This window comes from Gossypium arboreum, chromosome 4, assembly GCF_025698485.1.
Source record: "Gossypium arboreum isolate Shixiya-1 chromosome 4, ASM2569848v2, whole genome shotgun sequence".
In the NCBI taxonomy this organism is placed as follows: domain Eukaryota; kingdom Viridiplantae; phylum Streptophyta; class Magnoliopsida; order Malvales; family Malvaceae; genus Gossypium; species Gossypium arboreum.
The window spans coordinates 118,049,700-118,069,287 of NC_069073.1; the positions used below are offsets into that span (position 1 = coordinate 118,049,700).

At 32.6% G+C, this 19,588-nt stretch overlaps 1 protein-coding gene and 1 pseudogene across 1 annotated transcript; one reads left to right on the forward strand and one right to left on the reverse strand.

The window, feature by feature from the left end:
• LOC108458539 (L-type lectin-domain containing receptor kinase IX.1-like) lies at positions 1–1,023 on the forward strand (annotated as a pseudogene).
• A 15,518-nt stretch (positions 1,024–16,541) lies between these two features.
• Positions 16,542–19,253, reverse strand: LOC108459694 (gamma-glutamyl peptidase 5-like). The gene is made up of 4 exons (XM_017759094.2): positions 18,775–19,253; positions 17,139–17,294; positions 16,880–17,047; positions 16,542–16,800 (listed from the first exon to the last, which is right to left on the reverse strand). Exons 1-4 carry the CDS (start codon positions 19,084–19,086, stop codon positions 16,699–16,701), a joined length of 738 nt encoding a protein of 245 aa, XP_017614583.1. The 5' UTR covers positions 19,087–19,253; the 3' UTR covers positions 16,542–16,698.
• Positions 19,254–19,588: the final 335 nt, after the last annotated feature.

Consider the following 19,588-nt stretch of genomic DNA (forward strand, 5'->3'; position numbering starts at 1 on the left):
ATGAGGGAAGATAGAGCCATGTCTGTCAACAGAGAAATGGAAATGGTGACAGCAGGTAGGAAGTTTTGCTACAGAGAACTCAGGTTTGCAACTAGTAATTTTGCCGATGAAGGCCTCCTTGGAGTGGGAGTTTTTGGAAAGGTTTATTTAGGCTTCTTGAGTAACATCAACTGCAGTATTGCTGTCAAAAGGATAACTACAAATTCTCACCAAGGAGTGAAAGAGTACGAATCAGAAGTTACAACTATTACCAGATTGAGGCATAGGAATTTGGTCCAACTCATTGGTTGGTGCCATGACAATAACGAGTTCCTCATTGTGTATGAGTTCCTTCCAAATAAGAGTCTCGATTACCATCTACATAGAGAGCCATGCTTGTTGACACGGGATACAAGGTATAAAATCGCCATGGGAGTGGCCTCAGCGTTGTTCTATTTGCAAGAAGAATTTGACCAATGCGTGCTGCATCGAGACATCAAGTAATGCATGTTCTGTTGGATTTGAGTTTCAATGTCTAGCTTGGTGACCTTGGGTCGGCTAGGGTTGTTGACCATGGACAAGGGTCTCAAACAACTGAGGTTATGCTCGGGACGGACGGTTATATAGCACCCGAGTGTCTTGACACATACAAAGCCATTAAAGAATCCGATGTATATAGCTTTGGTATTGTTGCCTTAGAAATAGCCTCCGGAAAGAAGGCCATTGCTTTAATCGAAAGGAACAGCCAGAGATTCAAAACAAAACTGGTGGAATGGGTTTGGTAACTATATGGGAAAGAGAGTCTTTTTGATTCTGCAGACCCAAGATTGTCTGGCAATTACGACATGGAACAAATGGAACGGCTGCTCTTAGTTGGGCTGGCTTGTGCTCACCCAAACTATTTTGACCGCCCATCGATAATGCAGGCAGTCGACATCCTTTCTTTCAAAGCAGCACTGCCCATGCTACCACCGGAGATGCCGGTTCCAGCATAATTGCAGCTACAATATTATTACATCTTCAACATTTATTTCATCCCATAGCAACGTCTCCAGCAGAAGCCAAACTCAAAGTTCAGGCACTGCTTCAAGTATCCATTCCTTGAAAGGATAAAACAAGGACTCCAGCCAGGTGGAAGCCAAGCTGTGAGTTCTTGTAGTTAACTTCCTTGTCAATTTATTGTTTTCCAGTTTTGATGCTTTGTTACATTACATCCATGGTTTCTACACTTTGTGTATTGTTGTTTTCATTGGCTATGGAGATCACTATTTTTCTTGTAATTATTAGGGTAAACTATTAAAATAGTCACTTTTGTCTCTTTTAGATTATATTTTAGTCATTTATGTTTGAAATATTACGTTTTAGTAATTTATGTTAACATGTTGTAATATTTTAGTCATTGAGCGTTAATTGTTATTAATGAGGTAACGCTAAGCTAATGTGACACGTTAAATCATCATTTCAAATGAAAATTTTAGGTTAAATTATATAATTGATCTCAATTTTTTTTTCGTTTTGAGCAATTTATTCTTTTTCTTTTATGTTAAAAGAGATGGAGATGAGAAAAATAGAGGAAAATTTTTTTTACTCAAAACAAAAAAAATATATGGGGACTAATTGTATAATTTAACCTAAAACTTTTGCTTGAAATGATGAATTAACATGTCACGTCAGCTTACCTTTATACCGTTAACAGCAATTAATAGCTCAGTAACTAAAATGTCACAACACGTTAACGTAAGTGACTAAAACATAACATTTCAAATATAAATAACTAAAATGTAAACTGAAAAAAATAAAAGTGACAATTTTAATAGTTTTCCGTTGTTATGATTTTCAAAATGTAATAATTGCTTTGTTATTAATAGTCTCGTGTGGGTAATTGTTTTAATTATATCACCATAGCCATAGCTGTAAACTATCTTCCCATCTTAATTTAATTATTTCTAAATGTAATTATTTATGGGAGAGTCCCTACTCAGTTCTTCTAATATCAAGTTATTAAAGAATGGACCAATCAAGTCCCTATACTTTTAAAATGAAAGCAAATTGGTAAAATAATTAAGGGTGTTAACAAAAATCATCCAAAATAGTGATAACATTGATGAAGATGACTAAAATAAATATGATAATTAATAATAAAATTGTACAGGTAGTGAATATTAATTTGTTATAAAAGCCGACATGTGGCTTTTAAAAGAGATATTTTGATTTAATTAATTAATTAACTACAAACAAAAATTGGAAAATTTTAGAGAAAAAACAGTCCACTAAAGTGTTTCTTTATTTTCAATGGAATCAACTTTTACTCAATTGTAAACCCCGTGTTGGTATAATAGTTAAAATATTCACCATTTCAAATGTAGCCTAAGTTTAAGTTGTATTAAAATTTTACCTTCTTGTAATTCATCTAAAAGAAAAAAAAACTTTATAAAATTAATCATATTTTATTTATTTTCTAAAGTAATTAGTAATTTAAAGTAAAAAAACACACACACACAATTTTAGTTTTTTTACAATATATTAATATTAGATGCATGTATTTTTCTAATTAAAATTCACATTATATTAAAATTAATTAATTTATTATATTCTAGACATAATTGTCTGGGTAAACAATCAAAATAGTCACTTTTATTTACCTCAGGTTACATTTGTAGCGACGTAAAAATCGGTTTCGGGGTCGCTAATTGTGGCGATCTAGTGAAAAAGTTTGGAAACTGAAGTTCGATTTTGAAATAAAAGGGGAGTCGCCACCGATCCTTTTTATAGGTGTGATCGGACACCTTATAAATTTATTTTTGAAATGAAAAGAAATAAATTTAAGTCCACATTAAAATCCAGAGAAAAATAGGGTTCGGGAGTCAGTTACGCGCGAGGAAGGTATTAGCACCCTCGCGACGCCCAAAATTGGTATCTCATAAACAAGTGTTGTCTTTATTTTCAAAAATATGAGTTCAAAGTAATATTTAATCGTGACTCGATAAAAAATGAGAAGTTTTCAATTTTTAATTTTTTTGAGAAGGGTATACCGTTTTAACACAAGTCGATTGACGTTCACCCAACATAGCGATGAAGTCGATGACTTAGTGTTAATTCGATATATTACCTTAATTATTGAAGTAAATGAGAAAAACATGGATAATTTTTCGAGATAATGTGAAGCAAGCTGATATGAAATAAACAAAATAAATGGAAGAACTATAAACATATTTAAAACAAATAACAAATATTACAATGATATTGAAGGACAATACTAACAATGCATACAAGATTAAATGTAATTATAGCATCAAGCACGAGAAAATAATGAATATACATACATAAAAACATTAAGAACATGTACGTCAAAACACATATATATAAGCAATGATAACGTTAGAAAGATATCATGTATATTATTTGAACTATGCATGAAGTGACAAAATGTATATCTATTAATGTTAAAGTATATACATAATAATAGGAATAAGAGTATTTACACGATAGTATTGAAAATATGTATATGGAAATGTATAAAATATACATAACAAGTAATATTATTGAAAAATAGATATATAACTTATAAAGAACATATATACTACGTATGTACCCTTAGAAATGATAATAATAATAGGAAAGCTATTTTGTACACTATACGTATACAGACACATATATATATATATATATATATATATAAATGATGATATTAGAAATATGCAATATAATATTAGAAGTATACATGTAATAGTATATAAAAATATAACTAATAATATTAAAATGTATAAAATATAATATAAAAACTTATATACATAACAAAGAAAATTCATGTAATATAATATTAAGACATTTACATAATGTACATATTAGGAATAAATAACATTTAATAATGTTAATAATAATATTAAAAATAATAATGAAATATATAAAACAAATATGATATATCAATAATATTAAAATGAAGTAATTAAAATAGTACCATATAAATGTATGAATATATACATATATAATATCCATATATTAATATTGATAATAATGCTAAAAACTAGAAATGACAATCTTTAGTAATAATAATACTAAAAATAATTAATATATTAACAAAAATAATAGTAACAATATTAGTAATATGTAAAAAGGAAAATAAACGAAAAAGGATTAAATCGAATAAGAATGAATTTGAGGTAATTTAAAAGAAATAAAGACATAAAGGACCAAAATGAACACGCGTGAAAACAAGGGGGACCAAAAGCGCAATATTCTCTATTACCCAAAACGCAGCGCAGCATCGAGGGACTAAATTGATGAACGGGCAAAACTTTGGGGCCAAATTAAAATATTAAAAACCTGATTATAAAATCATAAGAAAGCGGAGGGGCTGAAAGCGCAATTAGCCCCTTCACTTAAAAAACACGCGGATCCTGAGTGGGTAGGGTCGGGTCGACCCGATCCAGGGGCTTAAACGGCGCCGTTTCAAGCTAAATGGGGGGGGGACCAAAACGCACCGTTTTGGTCCCCTATATAAGTTAAAAATTTTATTTTTTCATTTGGAACAGAAGAAAAAAAAAAAAAGGAAGAGGAGGGAGAGAAAAGAAAGAGCGGGGAAAAGAGAGGGAGGGGAGCTCGGCCACGGGCCGGTCACGGACGGCCACGGAGCTTCGCTGGCGCCGGCGCCGGCCACAAAGACGATGGTGGCGGAAAAGGTAATTTTTTTATTTTTTTTTCTTTTTTGCTTTTTATTTCTTTATGTTTATTTGTAAATGTTTTTGTATTTGTGGTGAAAAAAATAGACTTAAAACAGTTATTGAAATGAAGAACTACCTTCGGTTTTACTCACTTTTGAATCTTCGATCTTTTGTATTATTCGCTCGCTTGGATGTTATGTTGTGTTCAAACTCTAATTAGGCTGCTATTTTTTGCTCTACAATCGAACCTTTCTGTCGTTTTTATTTTTTCAGAAAAAAACCAGACCCGTTACATTAGTTCTCTCTCGGCTTTATAGCCGATTACATGTGATTCCCACTGCTCTCTTGCTTATTTTATTTTCTGCTTCGCATGCTTCTTCGTTCCTTTCCTGTCCTCTTTTGTTTATGTGTAGGTGTGGAGGTGCAGGTGATGGGAATGTCAGACGGTATGGGGCGTGGTGGCCAAGGTTGGGCGTGCTGGTGGGGTTCGGTGCTGGTCAGACGCAAGTGGGGGCTAGGTGTAACGCCCCTTACCCGAGACCGTTGCCGGAGTTGAGCACAAGGCACTACTAAACTTATTTGAGCACTTAACCAAATTTAGATAATTTATATAATACTTTTTAGACAAGCTGTCCAACTGTGTCATAGTTGCTAAATAATTCATATCTCGAGTTATAAAACTTGAAATTCAAATCCGTAAATTTTCTCTGAATTTACACTCATATATATACTTACCAATTTTTTTCTAGAATTTTTGGTCAAGCCAATTAGTACAGTTTATTATTTAAAATCTCCCCTGTTTCAGGGTTTGACTACTCTGACCTTTGTGTATTACGAATCAGATATCTCTCTGTACAGAGCTTCAATGACTATGTCGTTTGTCTCTAATAAAACTAGACTCAATAAGGAATCTGTACATGTAAAGTATGACTTCTAATTATCTTTGTAAAATTTATGGTGAATTTCCAAAGTCAGAACAGGGGATCCAGAAATCACTCTGGCCCTGTTTCACAAAAATTTAAACATCTCATAAAATATAGCTCATATACCTGTTTTGCTTCTTCCATATGAAAATAGACTCATCAAGATTCGATTCCATAATTTATTCATTATTTAATTCCATTTATACTATTTTTAGTGATTTTTCAAAATCAAACTACTGCTACTTATCGAAAACTGTTTTAGTACAAATATTGTTAACTAGTTTATAACATCTTTACTTCAATTCATTCAAACTCTATACATGCCATATAAATCTTTAAACATAAAACAAAAACTACCGGAATTGATCTGCATAGTATGCCCTGTTGTGTTGATCCAATCTACCTACTTCACTTCAAGTCAATCTACATAAAAATATTAAACACACACAAGTAAGCTTATTGAAGCTTAGTAATCTCATAGGCATATAAACACAAATCATATCAAATATCGTACACAATCATATATCTATTAGTTTAACTATTTCATCCTCCAAATCACAATTTCATTAATAACTCATTGGAATAATTTCCATATGGCAACTCACAATTTAACTCCCTTAGGCCCATTTCTCATTTACTTCATTGTCAAATTAGGGAACAATAAGGGAATTGAGTGCTTCATTATCACATTGCCATAGTAAACCATGGACTTTCACATTGATACGCATCACACACCGAAGCCATAGCCTTGCCATGGTCTTACACGGTTCACATATCATACCGAAGCCATATCCCAGACATGGTCTTATACGGAATCACATTATCACATTATACTGATGCCATAGCCCACTATGGTCTTATCTGAGTCACATTATCACATTGCACCGATGCCATAGCCCAGCTATGGTCTTAAACGGGCACACTTGTCACATATGTTTCATCAACTCATCGTGGTCACGAATAGAAGCACTCAAATCCATTGTTCCTACTAATTTGTACTTTTAGTTACACATTATTCATTAGTTAATGCAAATTGATAGTATTCATCAACAATAAAATACTTTAACAATCATAATATTTTCATATCAAAACATTGAACTTTGCCATATGAACTTACCTGGACTAATTTGTAAAAGTCGTAAAAATTCAGGGACTATTCTTGAATTTTCTCCTTTCCACGATTCAGTTCGTTTTCTTGATCTATAATTATAAAATCATTCCTTCATTAGCATCCATTTCAATTCTATTTCACTTCACAATTTATGCTGTTCAAATTTCGAAATTGCACTTTTACCCCAAAATTTACAATTTTCACAATTTAGTCCCTTCTCAATTCACCCATCAATTGAACTAATTTTTCTCAATTAACACTTTATTTTATCATTATAAACTATTTCAAAACCTTTTATATTCTTAATTTCAACAGAAACCTTCAATTCACAACTTTTTCACAATTAGGTCCTAAATATCATTTCCTATCAAAATCACTTAATAAAACCACCTTAATATAAAATTAGAACTTAAATTTCATAATAATTCATCATAAAATTCCCTTATCCATCCAGGGTAACTTCCAATTTCACCCATAAAATAAAAACTAATGAATTCTACAAGTGGACCTAATTGTAAAAGTCATAAAAACATAAAATTATCAAGAAAAGTAAGAATTAAACTCACATGATGTAAAATATGAAAACCAGCTTTCTCCAGACCTTCTATGGCGTTTTAGCTGAGAAAATATGAAGAAAATGTCTAGATTTTTCAATTACATCATTATTTAACTATTAACTTTTATGCTATTTCCAATTTTGCCCTTGTTCACATTGTTTTCTTGCTTATTTCATACCCAAACCGTCCAGCCATTAACCTTTGGGTCTAATTGCTCTTTAAATCCATCTTTTAAATACTTAAGCTATTTACTCACAATTTAACAAATTTTGCGCTATTTTCAATTTAGTCCTTTTAATTAATTAGCCATCCAAACGTTAAAATTTTCTAATGAAACTTTAATACTAACTCAATGACACTCCATAAATATTTATAAAAATATTTATAGCTCAATTTTCAACTTTGAGGTCTCGATACCTCATTTTTGACCCGCTTGACCTAATAAATTCTTTTAATTCACTAATTTCACCATTTCACAAATTCTTCTAAATTCTTACTTGACTCATAAATATTAAATTACTATCTTGTTCAATCTTATTTGTCGAATTTAGTAATCTCAAATCACCATTTCCGCACCTTGAAAATTAGGTAGTTATAACTCTCCCCTTTAAAAATTTCGTCCTCGAAATTTGTTACACGAAATGATTTGGATATTGTGATCTCATTGACTCCTCTGTTTCCCAGGTTGCCTCCTCCAATCCATGTCGATGCCATAACACTTTTACTAACGGTACTCGTTTATTCCAGTAGTTCTTTAACTTCCCGAGCTAATACTTTCACTTGGTTCCTCCGAATAAGTCATATCGATTGTAGCTCTATCTCGGTATGAAGAATCACATGTGAAGGGTCTGATCTATATCGTCTCAACATAGATACATGAAATACATTATGGATCTTCTCAAGTTCGGAGGCAAGGCCAATCTATAAGCTACCGGACCGATCCTCTCAATGATTTCATGACGGTCCGATAAATCGTGGACTAAGCTTTCCTTTTCTACCAAACCGTAAAACTTTCTTCCACGGAGAAACTTTCAAGAACACACGATCACCCACATTGAACTCTATATCTCTTCTTTTCAAATCTACATACGACTTTTGACGATCGGAAGCAGCTTTCAAACTTTCCCGAATAATCTGAACTTTCTCTTTAGTTTCCCGAATTAAATCCACTCCGACTAATTTCGATTCACTTAATTCTGACCAATACAACGGGGTTCTGCACTTCCTTCCATACAGAGCTTCAAACGGTGCCATTTTGATACTAGCTTGATAACTGTTATTATAAGCAAATTCACTAAAGGTAAGTACCTTTCCACCGCCATCGAACTCGAGTATACAACACCTTAACATATCTTCCAAAATCAATCACTCGCTCGATTGTCCATCATGTTCGAGGGTGAAAAGTCGTACTAAATTTTAACTTAGTACCTAAAGCTTCCTGTAGTTTATTCCAAAATCTCAAGTAAACCTCGGATCTCGATCGAAATAATTGATGTCGGCACCCCATGTAATCTCACAATTTCGACACATATAATTCCGCTAACTTATCAAGTGAAAAATGCATTCGACCGGAATAAAATGCGTCGATTTAGTTAATCATCTACTATCACCCAAATCGAATCTTTTTCTTGAGTCACCGGCAATCCAGATACAAAATCCATCGTCACATGTTCCCACTTCCATTCGGAATCATTACGGGTTGTAACAAACCAGAGGCACTTGATGTTCAACTTTTACTGTTGATGATTAAACATTTTGCCACAAATTCACAAATTTCCCGTTTCATACCAGGCCACCAATACATTTTTTTCAAATCACAATACATCTTCGTACTACCCGGATGAATCGAGTACATACTACTATGAGCCTCTGATAAGATATCCTTCTTCAATTCTAGATTATTCGGGACACAAATTCTATTACGATGGTATAACATACCACTATTATCAATAGAGTAATCTAAGTTCAAATTATCCCGAACCATTTGTCGTTTCAACACCAACTTCGGATCTTCATCTTGCAATTCTCGAATTCGTTGAAAGAATACTGGTTTTGTCTTTAATTCAACTAATATAGAACCATTTTCATTAATGACAAATGAGCATTTAACGCTCAAGAGCAAATAATGATGATTTCACTAAGTGCATCTCGCCACTACATTTTCCTTACCGGATGATAATCAATGATAAGATCGTAATCTTTCAACAGCTCTAACCATCGCCTCATCTCAAATTCAGCTCTTTCTGCGACATTAAATATTTCAAACTTTTATGGTCGTATACACATAACATTTCTCTCCATATAGGTAGTGTCTCCAAATTTTTAAAGCAAATACTATGGCACTAACTCAAGATCATGTGTAGGGTAGTTCCTCTCATGTGGTTTCAACTGTCGAGAAGCATATGCTACAACTTTTCTGACCGCATCAATACACAACCTAAACCATTCGAGACGCATCACTATATACTACATATGGCACACTGATTCATTTGAGTTAACACCGAGCCTCTGTCAACATTTTCTTTAATTGATCAAAACTTTGTTGGCACTCATCGACCATACAAACTCAACATTCTTCGTAATAATTTAGTTATCGGTGAAGCAATCGGTGAAAAATCTTTCACAAATCGACGATAGTAACCAGCTAATCCAAGGAAACTTCGCACTTCCAGTAACATTCTTTGGAGTTTTCCAATTAATCACCACGACACCTTACTCGGATCTACCAGTATACCATCAACTGACACAATGTGACCCAAGAATCCCACTTCATGAAGCCAAAATTCACATTTACTAAATTTTGCATATAACTGCTTTTTCCCTTAATATCGTAGTACAATTCTCAAGTCTTGAGCATGCTCGGATTACGTCTTTGAATAGATCAGTATATCGTCAATAAACACAACCACAAATCTATCTAGGTAAGACTAGAAAATTCGATTCATTAAATCCATAAAAGCAGCAGGAGCATTTGTCAAACCGAATGGCATAACTAAGAACTCATAATGACCATACCGAAGTTCTAAAAGTCTTTTCGTACATCACATTCCTTTACCTTTAATCGATAATACCCAGATCCGAGATCTATTTTTGAAAACACTGTAACATCCTTAAGCTGATCGAATAAATCATCAATACGAGGCAAAGGATATTTATTTTTAATTGTTACCTTATTCATTTTCTGTAATCTATGCACGACCTCAATGAACCATCCTTCTTTTTCACAAATAAGACAGTGCACCCCGGCGACATACTCGGTCGATAAACCCTTTGTCTAACAGACTCTTGCAACTGCGTTTTAACTCTCTTAATTCTGCTGGAGCCATTCTATACGGTGTCACCGATATGGGAGCTGTTCAGGAAGCACATCTATCACGAACTCAACTTCTCTATCGGGTGGTAACCCTGGTAATTCTTCAGGAAATACATCCATGAATTCATTTACAATAGGTAGTTGCTCTAACTTTGATTCAGAACTTCGAGTATCAATAATATAGGCTAAATAAGCCTCATTTCCTTTACGCAACAATTTCTGAGCAGACATAAAGGAAATCATTCTAACCATGTCATCCAAATTTCCAGACTCAACCAAAATAATGTCTCCTATTTGACATTTCAAACTAATTCGTTTTTCTCGACAATTCACTATTGCGTCATGTTTCATTAACCAGTCCATGCCCAAGATAACATCAAATTCCCGAAAGGGTAGTAGCATCAAATCGGGAAATCACGACCCTTAACTTTCAAAGGATGTTATGACATATTAAATTAACTACCACACTTTGACCTAACGGATTTGTAACTTGTACATCATAATCGTGAGGCTCAACAAATAAGTTCTTTTCAGATGCTAACATAGTGCAAATATATGAATGAGTAGACCTGGGTCTATTAAAGCATACACAGGAACATCATAAAGATAGAAAGTACCAGCAATTACATCTGGAGCTATTGCTTCTTCTCTCGCTCGAATGGCATAAGAACGAGCAGGAGCCCTAACTTCTGATCGGCTAGCAGTATCTTTCATACCCGAACGAGTAGCCTCAGTAGAAATCGCTTCCGACGAGGCGTCTTCCTTTTGAGGAAGAATTTTCATTTCTCCCTCTGCTCCACTTCTTCTACTTGTAATTGGGGACAATCACGAATAAAGTGATCGGTGGCCCCACATTTATAACAAGCCCTAATTTACTTCTACATTCACCGGGTGACTTCTTCCACAATGTTGACACTTGGGCCTTTGGGTATTTTGTACACTACCCACACTAACAATGCAGGTCTGTCGGATGCTTTGTAATCGATTGTGTTGGCCTACTTTTTCCTCGATCTTTCCGGTAATCAAGTGGCTCGATTGAATTCCTCTTTAGATTTTTTCACCGGTAAAGCGAAAATGACTTAGATGCACTTCTTTTGAAAGATTCTTTACTTCTTCTATCTCGTTGCATCTTTTATTATATACTTCTTCAAGCTTCGAGCACGATCCGATAGAACAACAAATTCTCGTATCTCAATGCCCCTATCATCATTTTAATCTCATCATTAAGCCCTTCTTCAAATCGATACACATTTCTTCTTCATTGGGTACTATATCTCGAGCATATTTGCTCGGATAAACAAATTCTCTTTCATATTCAGCCACCGACTTGTTTCGTCATAAGTCGAGAAATTCTCTTTCTTCTTATCCGGATATCTTCTACCGACATATTTCTTCTTAAATTCATTTTGAAAAATTCCCAAGTGATCTTCTCAAATTGTATAACAGCTTCTATTGTTTCCCACCAGTTATAAGCTTCTTCTTTCAATAATGACACGGCACATATTAAGTAATCATCTGGTGAGCACGCCATTTGCTTAAAACCCTCATTATACTTTGTAACCAATATTCACTTTAACGGGTCATCGTCGTTTCTTCCCGAAATTCTTCACCCCATGTTTTCGAGCTTTTCAAACGGAGAACGTTTGCGATTCAGTTGTCGGAGGAGGTGTAGGAGCAATCGGGGTACTACAGATGTTGAGATAGGGGAGGAGGTTATGAGTCGATTTCTTTCTCGCACATTCTCATTATACCACCGATTCATGAATCCATAAATCATATTTTTGAGTTCTTGTTCTCGCATCAATGAAATCGAGCTTCACTACTTGTTCCTTGTTCAGAGATTTGTACTCTGCTATTAACTTCTTCTTGCTCGGTTTGTTCGGTCTATCGACATCTTTTCAAATCGAAGATAATCTATCATAAAAACAAGGATTAGATCGGATCATACACAAAGACACTATCACTGATTTATATGGCATGTAATTCTAGACACTTTTCACATCATACATATTCCGAGAATCGCTAAACGAAGCTCGATACCAATAAATGTAATGCCCTTACCCGAGACCGTTGTTCGAGTCGAGCACAAGGCACTACTAAACTTATTTGAGCACTTAACCAAATTTAGATAATTTATATAATACTTTTCAGACAAGTTGTCCAACTGTGTCATAGTTGCTAAATAATTCATATCTCGAGTTATAAAACTCAAATCCAAATCCGTAAATTTTTCTGAATTTATACTCATATATCTACTTACCAATTTTTTCTAGAATTTTGGTCAAGCCAATTAGTACAGTTTATTATTTAAAATCTCCCTGTTTCAGGGTTTGACTACTCTGACCTTTGTGTATTACGAATCAGATATCTCTCTGTACAAAGCTTCAATAACTATGCCGTTTGTCTCTAATAAAACTAGACTCAATAAGGAATCTGTACATATAAATTATGACTTCTAATTATCTTTGTAAAATTTATGGTGAATTTCCAAAGTCAGAACAGGGGATCCAAAAATTGCTCTGGCCCTGTTTCACAAAAATTTAAACATCTCATAAAATATAGCTCATATACCTGTTTTGCTTATTGCATATGAAAATAGACTCATCAAGATTCGATTCTATAATTTATTCATTATTTAATTCCATTTCTACTATTTTTAGTGATTTTTCAAAATCAAACTACTGCTACTTACCGAAAACTGTTTTAGTACAAATATTGTTAACTAGTTTATAACATCTTTACTTCAATTCATTCAAACTCTATACATGCCATATAAATCTTTAAACATAAAACAAAACTACCGGAATTGATCTGAATAGTGTGCCCTGTTGTGTTGATCCAATCTACCCACTTCACTTCAAGTCAATCTACATAAAATATTAAACACACACAAGTAAGCTTATTGAAGCTTAGTAATCTCATAGGCATATAAACACAAATCATATCAAATATCGTACACAATCATATATCTATTAGTTTAACTATTTCATCCTCCAAATCACAATTTCATTAATAACTCATTGGAATAATTTCCATATGGCAACTCACAATTTAACTCCCTTAGGCCCATTTCTCATTTACTTCATTGTCAAATTAGGGAACAATAAGGAATTGAGTGCTTCATTATCACATTGCCATAGTAAACCATGGACTTTCACATTGATACGCATCACACACGAAGCCATAGCCTTGCCATGGTCTTACACGGTTCACATATCATACCGAAGCCATATCCGGACATGGTCTTATACGGAATCACATTATCACATTATACCGATGCCATAGCCCACTATGGTCTTATCTGAGTCACATTATCACATTGCACCGATGCCATAGCCCAGCTATGGTCTTAAACGGGCACACTTGTCACATATGTTTCGTCAACTCATCAGGGTCACAGAATAGAAGCACTCAAATCCATTGTTCCTACTAATTTGTACTTTTAGTTACACATTATTCATTAGTTAATGCAAATTGATAGTATTCATCAACAATAAAATACTTTAACAATCATAATATTTTCATATCAAAACATTGAACTTTGCCATATGAACTTACCTGGACTAATTTGTAAAAGTCGTAAAAATTCAGGGACTATTCTTGAATTTTCTCCTTTCCACGATTGATTCGTTTTCTTGATCTATAATTATAAAATCATTCCTTCATTAGCATCCATTTCAATTCTATTTCACTTCACAATTTATGCTGTTCAAATTTCGAAATTGCACTTTTACCCCAAAATTTACAATTTTCACAATTTAGTCCTTCTCAATTCACCCATCAATTGAACTAATTTTTCTCAATTAACACTTTATTTTATCATTATAAACTATTTCAAAACCTTTTATATTCTTAATTTCAACAGAAACCTTCAATTCACAACTTTTTCACAATTAGGTCCTAAATATCATTTCCTATCAAAATCACTTAATAAAACCACCTTAATATAAAATTAGAACTTAAATTTCATAATAATTCATCATAAAATTCCCTTATCCATCCAGGGTAACTTCCAATTTCACCCATAAAATAAAAACTAATGAATTCTACAAGTGGACCTAATTGTAAAAGTCATAAAAACATAAAATTATCAAGAAAAGTAAGAATTAAACTCACATGATGTAAAATATGAAAACCAGCTTTCTCCAGACCTTCTATGGCGTTTTAGCTGAGAAAATATGAAGAAAATGTCTAGATTTTTCAATTACATCATTATTTAACTATTAACTTTTATGCTATTTCCAATTTTGCCCTTGTTCACATTGTTTTCTTGCTTATTTCATACCCAAACCGTCCAGCCATTAACCTTTGGGTCTAATTGCTCTTTAAATCCATCTTTTAAATACTTAAGCTATTTACTCACAATTTAACAAATTTTGCGCTATTTTCAATTTAGTCCTTTTAATTAATTAGCCATCCAAACGTTAAAATTTTCTAACGAAACTTTAATACTAACTCAATGACACTCCATAAATATTTATAAAAATATTTATAGCTCGATTTTCAACTTTGAGGTCTCGATACCTCATTTTTGACCCGTTTGACCTAATAAATTCTTTTAATTCACTAATTTCACCATTTCACAAATTCTTCTAAATTCTTACTTGACTCATAAATATTAAATTACTATCTTGTTCAATCTTATTTGTCGAATTTAGTGATCTCAAATCACCATTTCTGACACAACTGAAAATTAGGCCGTTACACTAGGGTTAGGTTCAGTGGGCCATTCGGGTTTGGGCTGGTGTTATGGGTTTAGGTTAGTTGGGGTTATTGGGTTTCTGTGTATTGGGTTTTGGGTTTGTAAGGGTTTGGGGGTTATTGAATGGGTTTAGTTAGGTTTAATGGGCTTAGGGTCTAGTTGTTGGGGTTAGCTAAGTCCTATTGTAATGTATTTGGGCCTGAGTCTCATAAACGGCCCAAAATTGGCCTATAACAACATTTTAGTAATTTATATTTGAAATGTTAAGTTTTAGTCACTTATGTTATCACGTTGTAACATTTTATTCACTAAGCCGTTAATTATCGTTAATAGTGTAATAGTAAGCTGGCGTGGCACGTTAAATCATCATTTCAAATAAAAATTTTAGGTTAATCTATACAACCAGTCCTTATATTTTTTTGTTTTGAGCAATTTAATTTTTTCTTTTATGTTTTTTTTTTCTAATTTCCTTTTTTTTCTTCTTTTTTTTCATTCTCTTTTACTTCTCTCTCTATTTTCCTCCCTTCTCTATTTCTTTTAATATAATTTTTTATGCTTTCTATTTGTTAAAACTAGTCTCTATACTTTTATTTTTTTAACAATTTAATTTTTTCGAGTGAGGCAAGCTTGTGGACTAGTTTTAATAAATGTAAAACATAGAAAAACTACTTTAAAAAAAATGAAGAAGGGAGAAAAATAGGAGAAGAAGCAGAAGAGAATGGAAAAAAAAAAGGAAAGTGAAAAGAATATAAAAGAAAAAAATTAAATTGCTCAAAATGAAAAAATATAGGGATCAATTGTAGAATTTAACCTAAAATTTTCGTTTAAAATGATGATTTAACGTGCCACATCAGCTCTCTATTACACCGTTAACGAAAATTAACGACTCAGTGATTAAATGTTACAACGCGATAACATAAGTGACTAAAACATAACATTTCAAACATGAGTAAATAAAAAGTAATCTGAGGCAAACAAAAGTAACTATTTTAATAGCTTACGCTAATTTCCAATATCATGTTAAATTTGTGCCAACATACATGTTATGTCAAAATTTTGGATGATTTCTTTTAATACTGTTATCAATTTTACCAACTTGTTTCAATTCTAAAAGTACTTAATATTAGAGGAATTATACACAAGTAATTTCACCAAAAGCCCCGGAATAAAATTAGAAAGGTGCTTATAACATTTAAAGTTCGACTCCAATAATCACAATAAATTGATTTTGATGATAATGATTTTAGATTATCAAATTTAAATTTATTATTTCAAAATTAAGAATAAAAAACCAATTATAAAAAAAATTATGAATAATTAAATATTAATTTCGAAATCCAAGTTCTTATGTCACGGGACTAGAACATGCGCAAGTAATGACACTTAAACATCTATTTCTTCAATACTTCAATCTTCTTTTATTTTTTATTTTTTATTTTTTGTAAATTTGGATCATAATCTACCCTTGAGGAAGCTGGTGCATAGTTTCTTCCATGCATCTTTATCAGGCTCCATTTTCCCCATATTTGCTTTCAAATCATCAGCATATGAGTCCTGCATTTGATACGTAAAACCCTTCAAAATCTTTTTATTTATTCTTCACGATTCAACCATTAAATAACAATCGATTTACCACAATGAAATCGCGTTGGCTGAGCCGATCGATGAGGTGAACAAGAATGTCTTTAGTGTATTCAGGGTGACCTTGAATGCCCATGATATGATTCCCATATCGAAACATCTCGACCCCAGTTTTCTCGGACCATGCAATCACCTCTGCTTTCGGCGGAAGTTCTCGGACCTATGGTAGTACATTAGAAGGGAAAAAAATCATTAATTTAAATCTCGAAACAATAGATTATCGAATTTTCTTCTTGGAAAAATCGACAAACCTCGTCACGGTGGCACTCGATGATGGAAAGAGTGGTTGGGATTTTCAAAGACGAGAAGAGCTTTGATGAAGATGATGAGAAATGAATGGTTGTAACACCAATGTCCCAACCGGTGATGGCACGGCCTGTCTTTCCTCCCAGTGCACGGCTAAGAACCTTATGATAGTTAAGAAAAGTGAACATTTAGGTCAAAGAAATAATAGGTATGGATAGTATTACATTGTATGAATCATATGGAGAAAATATACGTGCGGTGCAATTGGTAGGAAATTTAGAAAATCTCACAATCTTTTTTTAATTAGATCAATGATCAAAATCAACCAAATCACTAATTATTAATTTAATTGGTTAAATTTGATTTAATACATTTAATCACTCATTCAATTAATTTACACAATCAATTGATTGAATTCCATCGGTATTCAGCCAATGAGATGTGAGTCCAATAACTTTGCTGCTGACAACACCAACTAACCCTGCCTACTAGCAATTCATATTAATGAAATAAATAAAGGCAGCTTTTGTTTAAATCCATATGCTGAGACTGCCAACCAGCACCTGAGTTGTCGACATTATCATTCATTCGTTTTTCATATATATATAACCTCTACAGTTCCTAGGGTCATCCATAATTTAATTAAGGTTAAATTCTGCTATTAAGTCCCTGTTTTTCATAAAAATTATGAATTTTGTATACATTACTTTGGCTATTTTTAATTTTTATTTTTTAAAATTTTAATTTTCACTCAACAATAATTGTTATATTCCAGCTAAACTAGGGTAAAAATAATCTTACCCAATACCTGACTCATTTAAAAAATAAAACCTAAATTTTATCTAAATCTATTTTTAAATTTATTTTTATTTAAATCCTCTTACTTTTAAATTGTGCCAGTGACTTGGTTGATCATTAATTGTGGGCCTTTAGTAAAGAAAACAAAATGTTAATTAAGTGGTCAATAATAGGATTTGGTGAAGAAAGAAGAAAAAGGCAAAACAAACATAACCCATGTCCAATAAGTGATTATTTTCTTTCACTTCACAATTAAGGTTTGGCCTTTGGCCTTCAGTGAAAAAATTTGTATTCAAATTTTAATTAATATTACTTTTTTATACCATTTTTGGAAAACTTTTTTATCATAATAAAAGAATAAACAAAGGTGTTTGGCTTTTGGTTATTTTTTGCACAGTTTAACCAATGGACACCATACAATTCATCCTTTAAGCCTTTCTACAGACAAGAAAAGTGGCATAAGATTGAAAATGTTGGTCCATAATTAAAAAATAAAAACCTCCAAATTAGATGGAAAGTATGTCGGTACACTATGGTTTATGGACCACTCAATATTTAATATCCCTCATTAATAAAATTGATGGATACTGTGACCAATAATATTTATCAGTGTATAGAATTATTTATAATTTTGCTCTAAAGATAATAATATATTTTAATATAATTAAACTCACGTCATATTGTATTGATAAAACTATACTTTTATTAAATAAATGAAATGAATAATAATATTAATAATATGTTATAAATATTATTTTTACGTGCATATTATCATAATATAGTAATAATAAAGGAGTAGAGAAAATAATTAAATGTTAATTACTTAAATTAAAATATACCAACCTGGTGACCAAAGCAAATGCCGAGGACTTTTTTATTCAAAGAATCCAACTTTTTCAAAAGCGAAACCAGCCGACATATCCAAGCGTCATTGCCGTGCGCGTCATTGCAACTCCCCGTTATAACGAAGCCATCAAAGCGATCAACTTGTTCGTCGTCGGGGAACTCACCGTTGGCCACCCTGAACACGTCCCAAGTCTCGCCTTCCTCAGCCAGCATTTCAACGAAAACACCGTAGTAACCGCCGTACCTCTTTTTAACGTACTCTGAATCCTCAGCACACAGAAGAACAGCAAATCTCTTCCCACCACCCATTATATATTATCTCCCTTATATCTCTATAATCAACAGAGTAGGGTTTTTAATGGGAGAGAAATGGATGGAGATGTTGAAGAAGGGTTTCTTTCTTTTTGCTTTGCTCTTCTTCTTCTTCTTCTTCTTTCTCTTAAACAACTTGTGGGAATGTAAAGTTTATTTGGGATTTCTTATAAAGGAGTAAGGTGAAGAAATTGGGCATGGTTGGTGACTTGAATTACATAAATAGCCTTATATCATTAAAACTATTCTTTATTTGTTTATAAAAAAATCTTTATTCTATACTAATTACTATGTAAATCAAATCATTATTGTATATTTTGGATTACATTTTGATTCTTTTATTAAAAATAATCGAATTAATTTTTATTTATTTAATGAAAGTGTAAAATAATTTTTTATTGTCAAATATTTATTTTAATATTTGATCATCGATTAAGTTTAGTTGAGTTGATACCATTATTATTGTAACATACACATGACGTGTGTTAAATCACGCTTA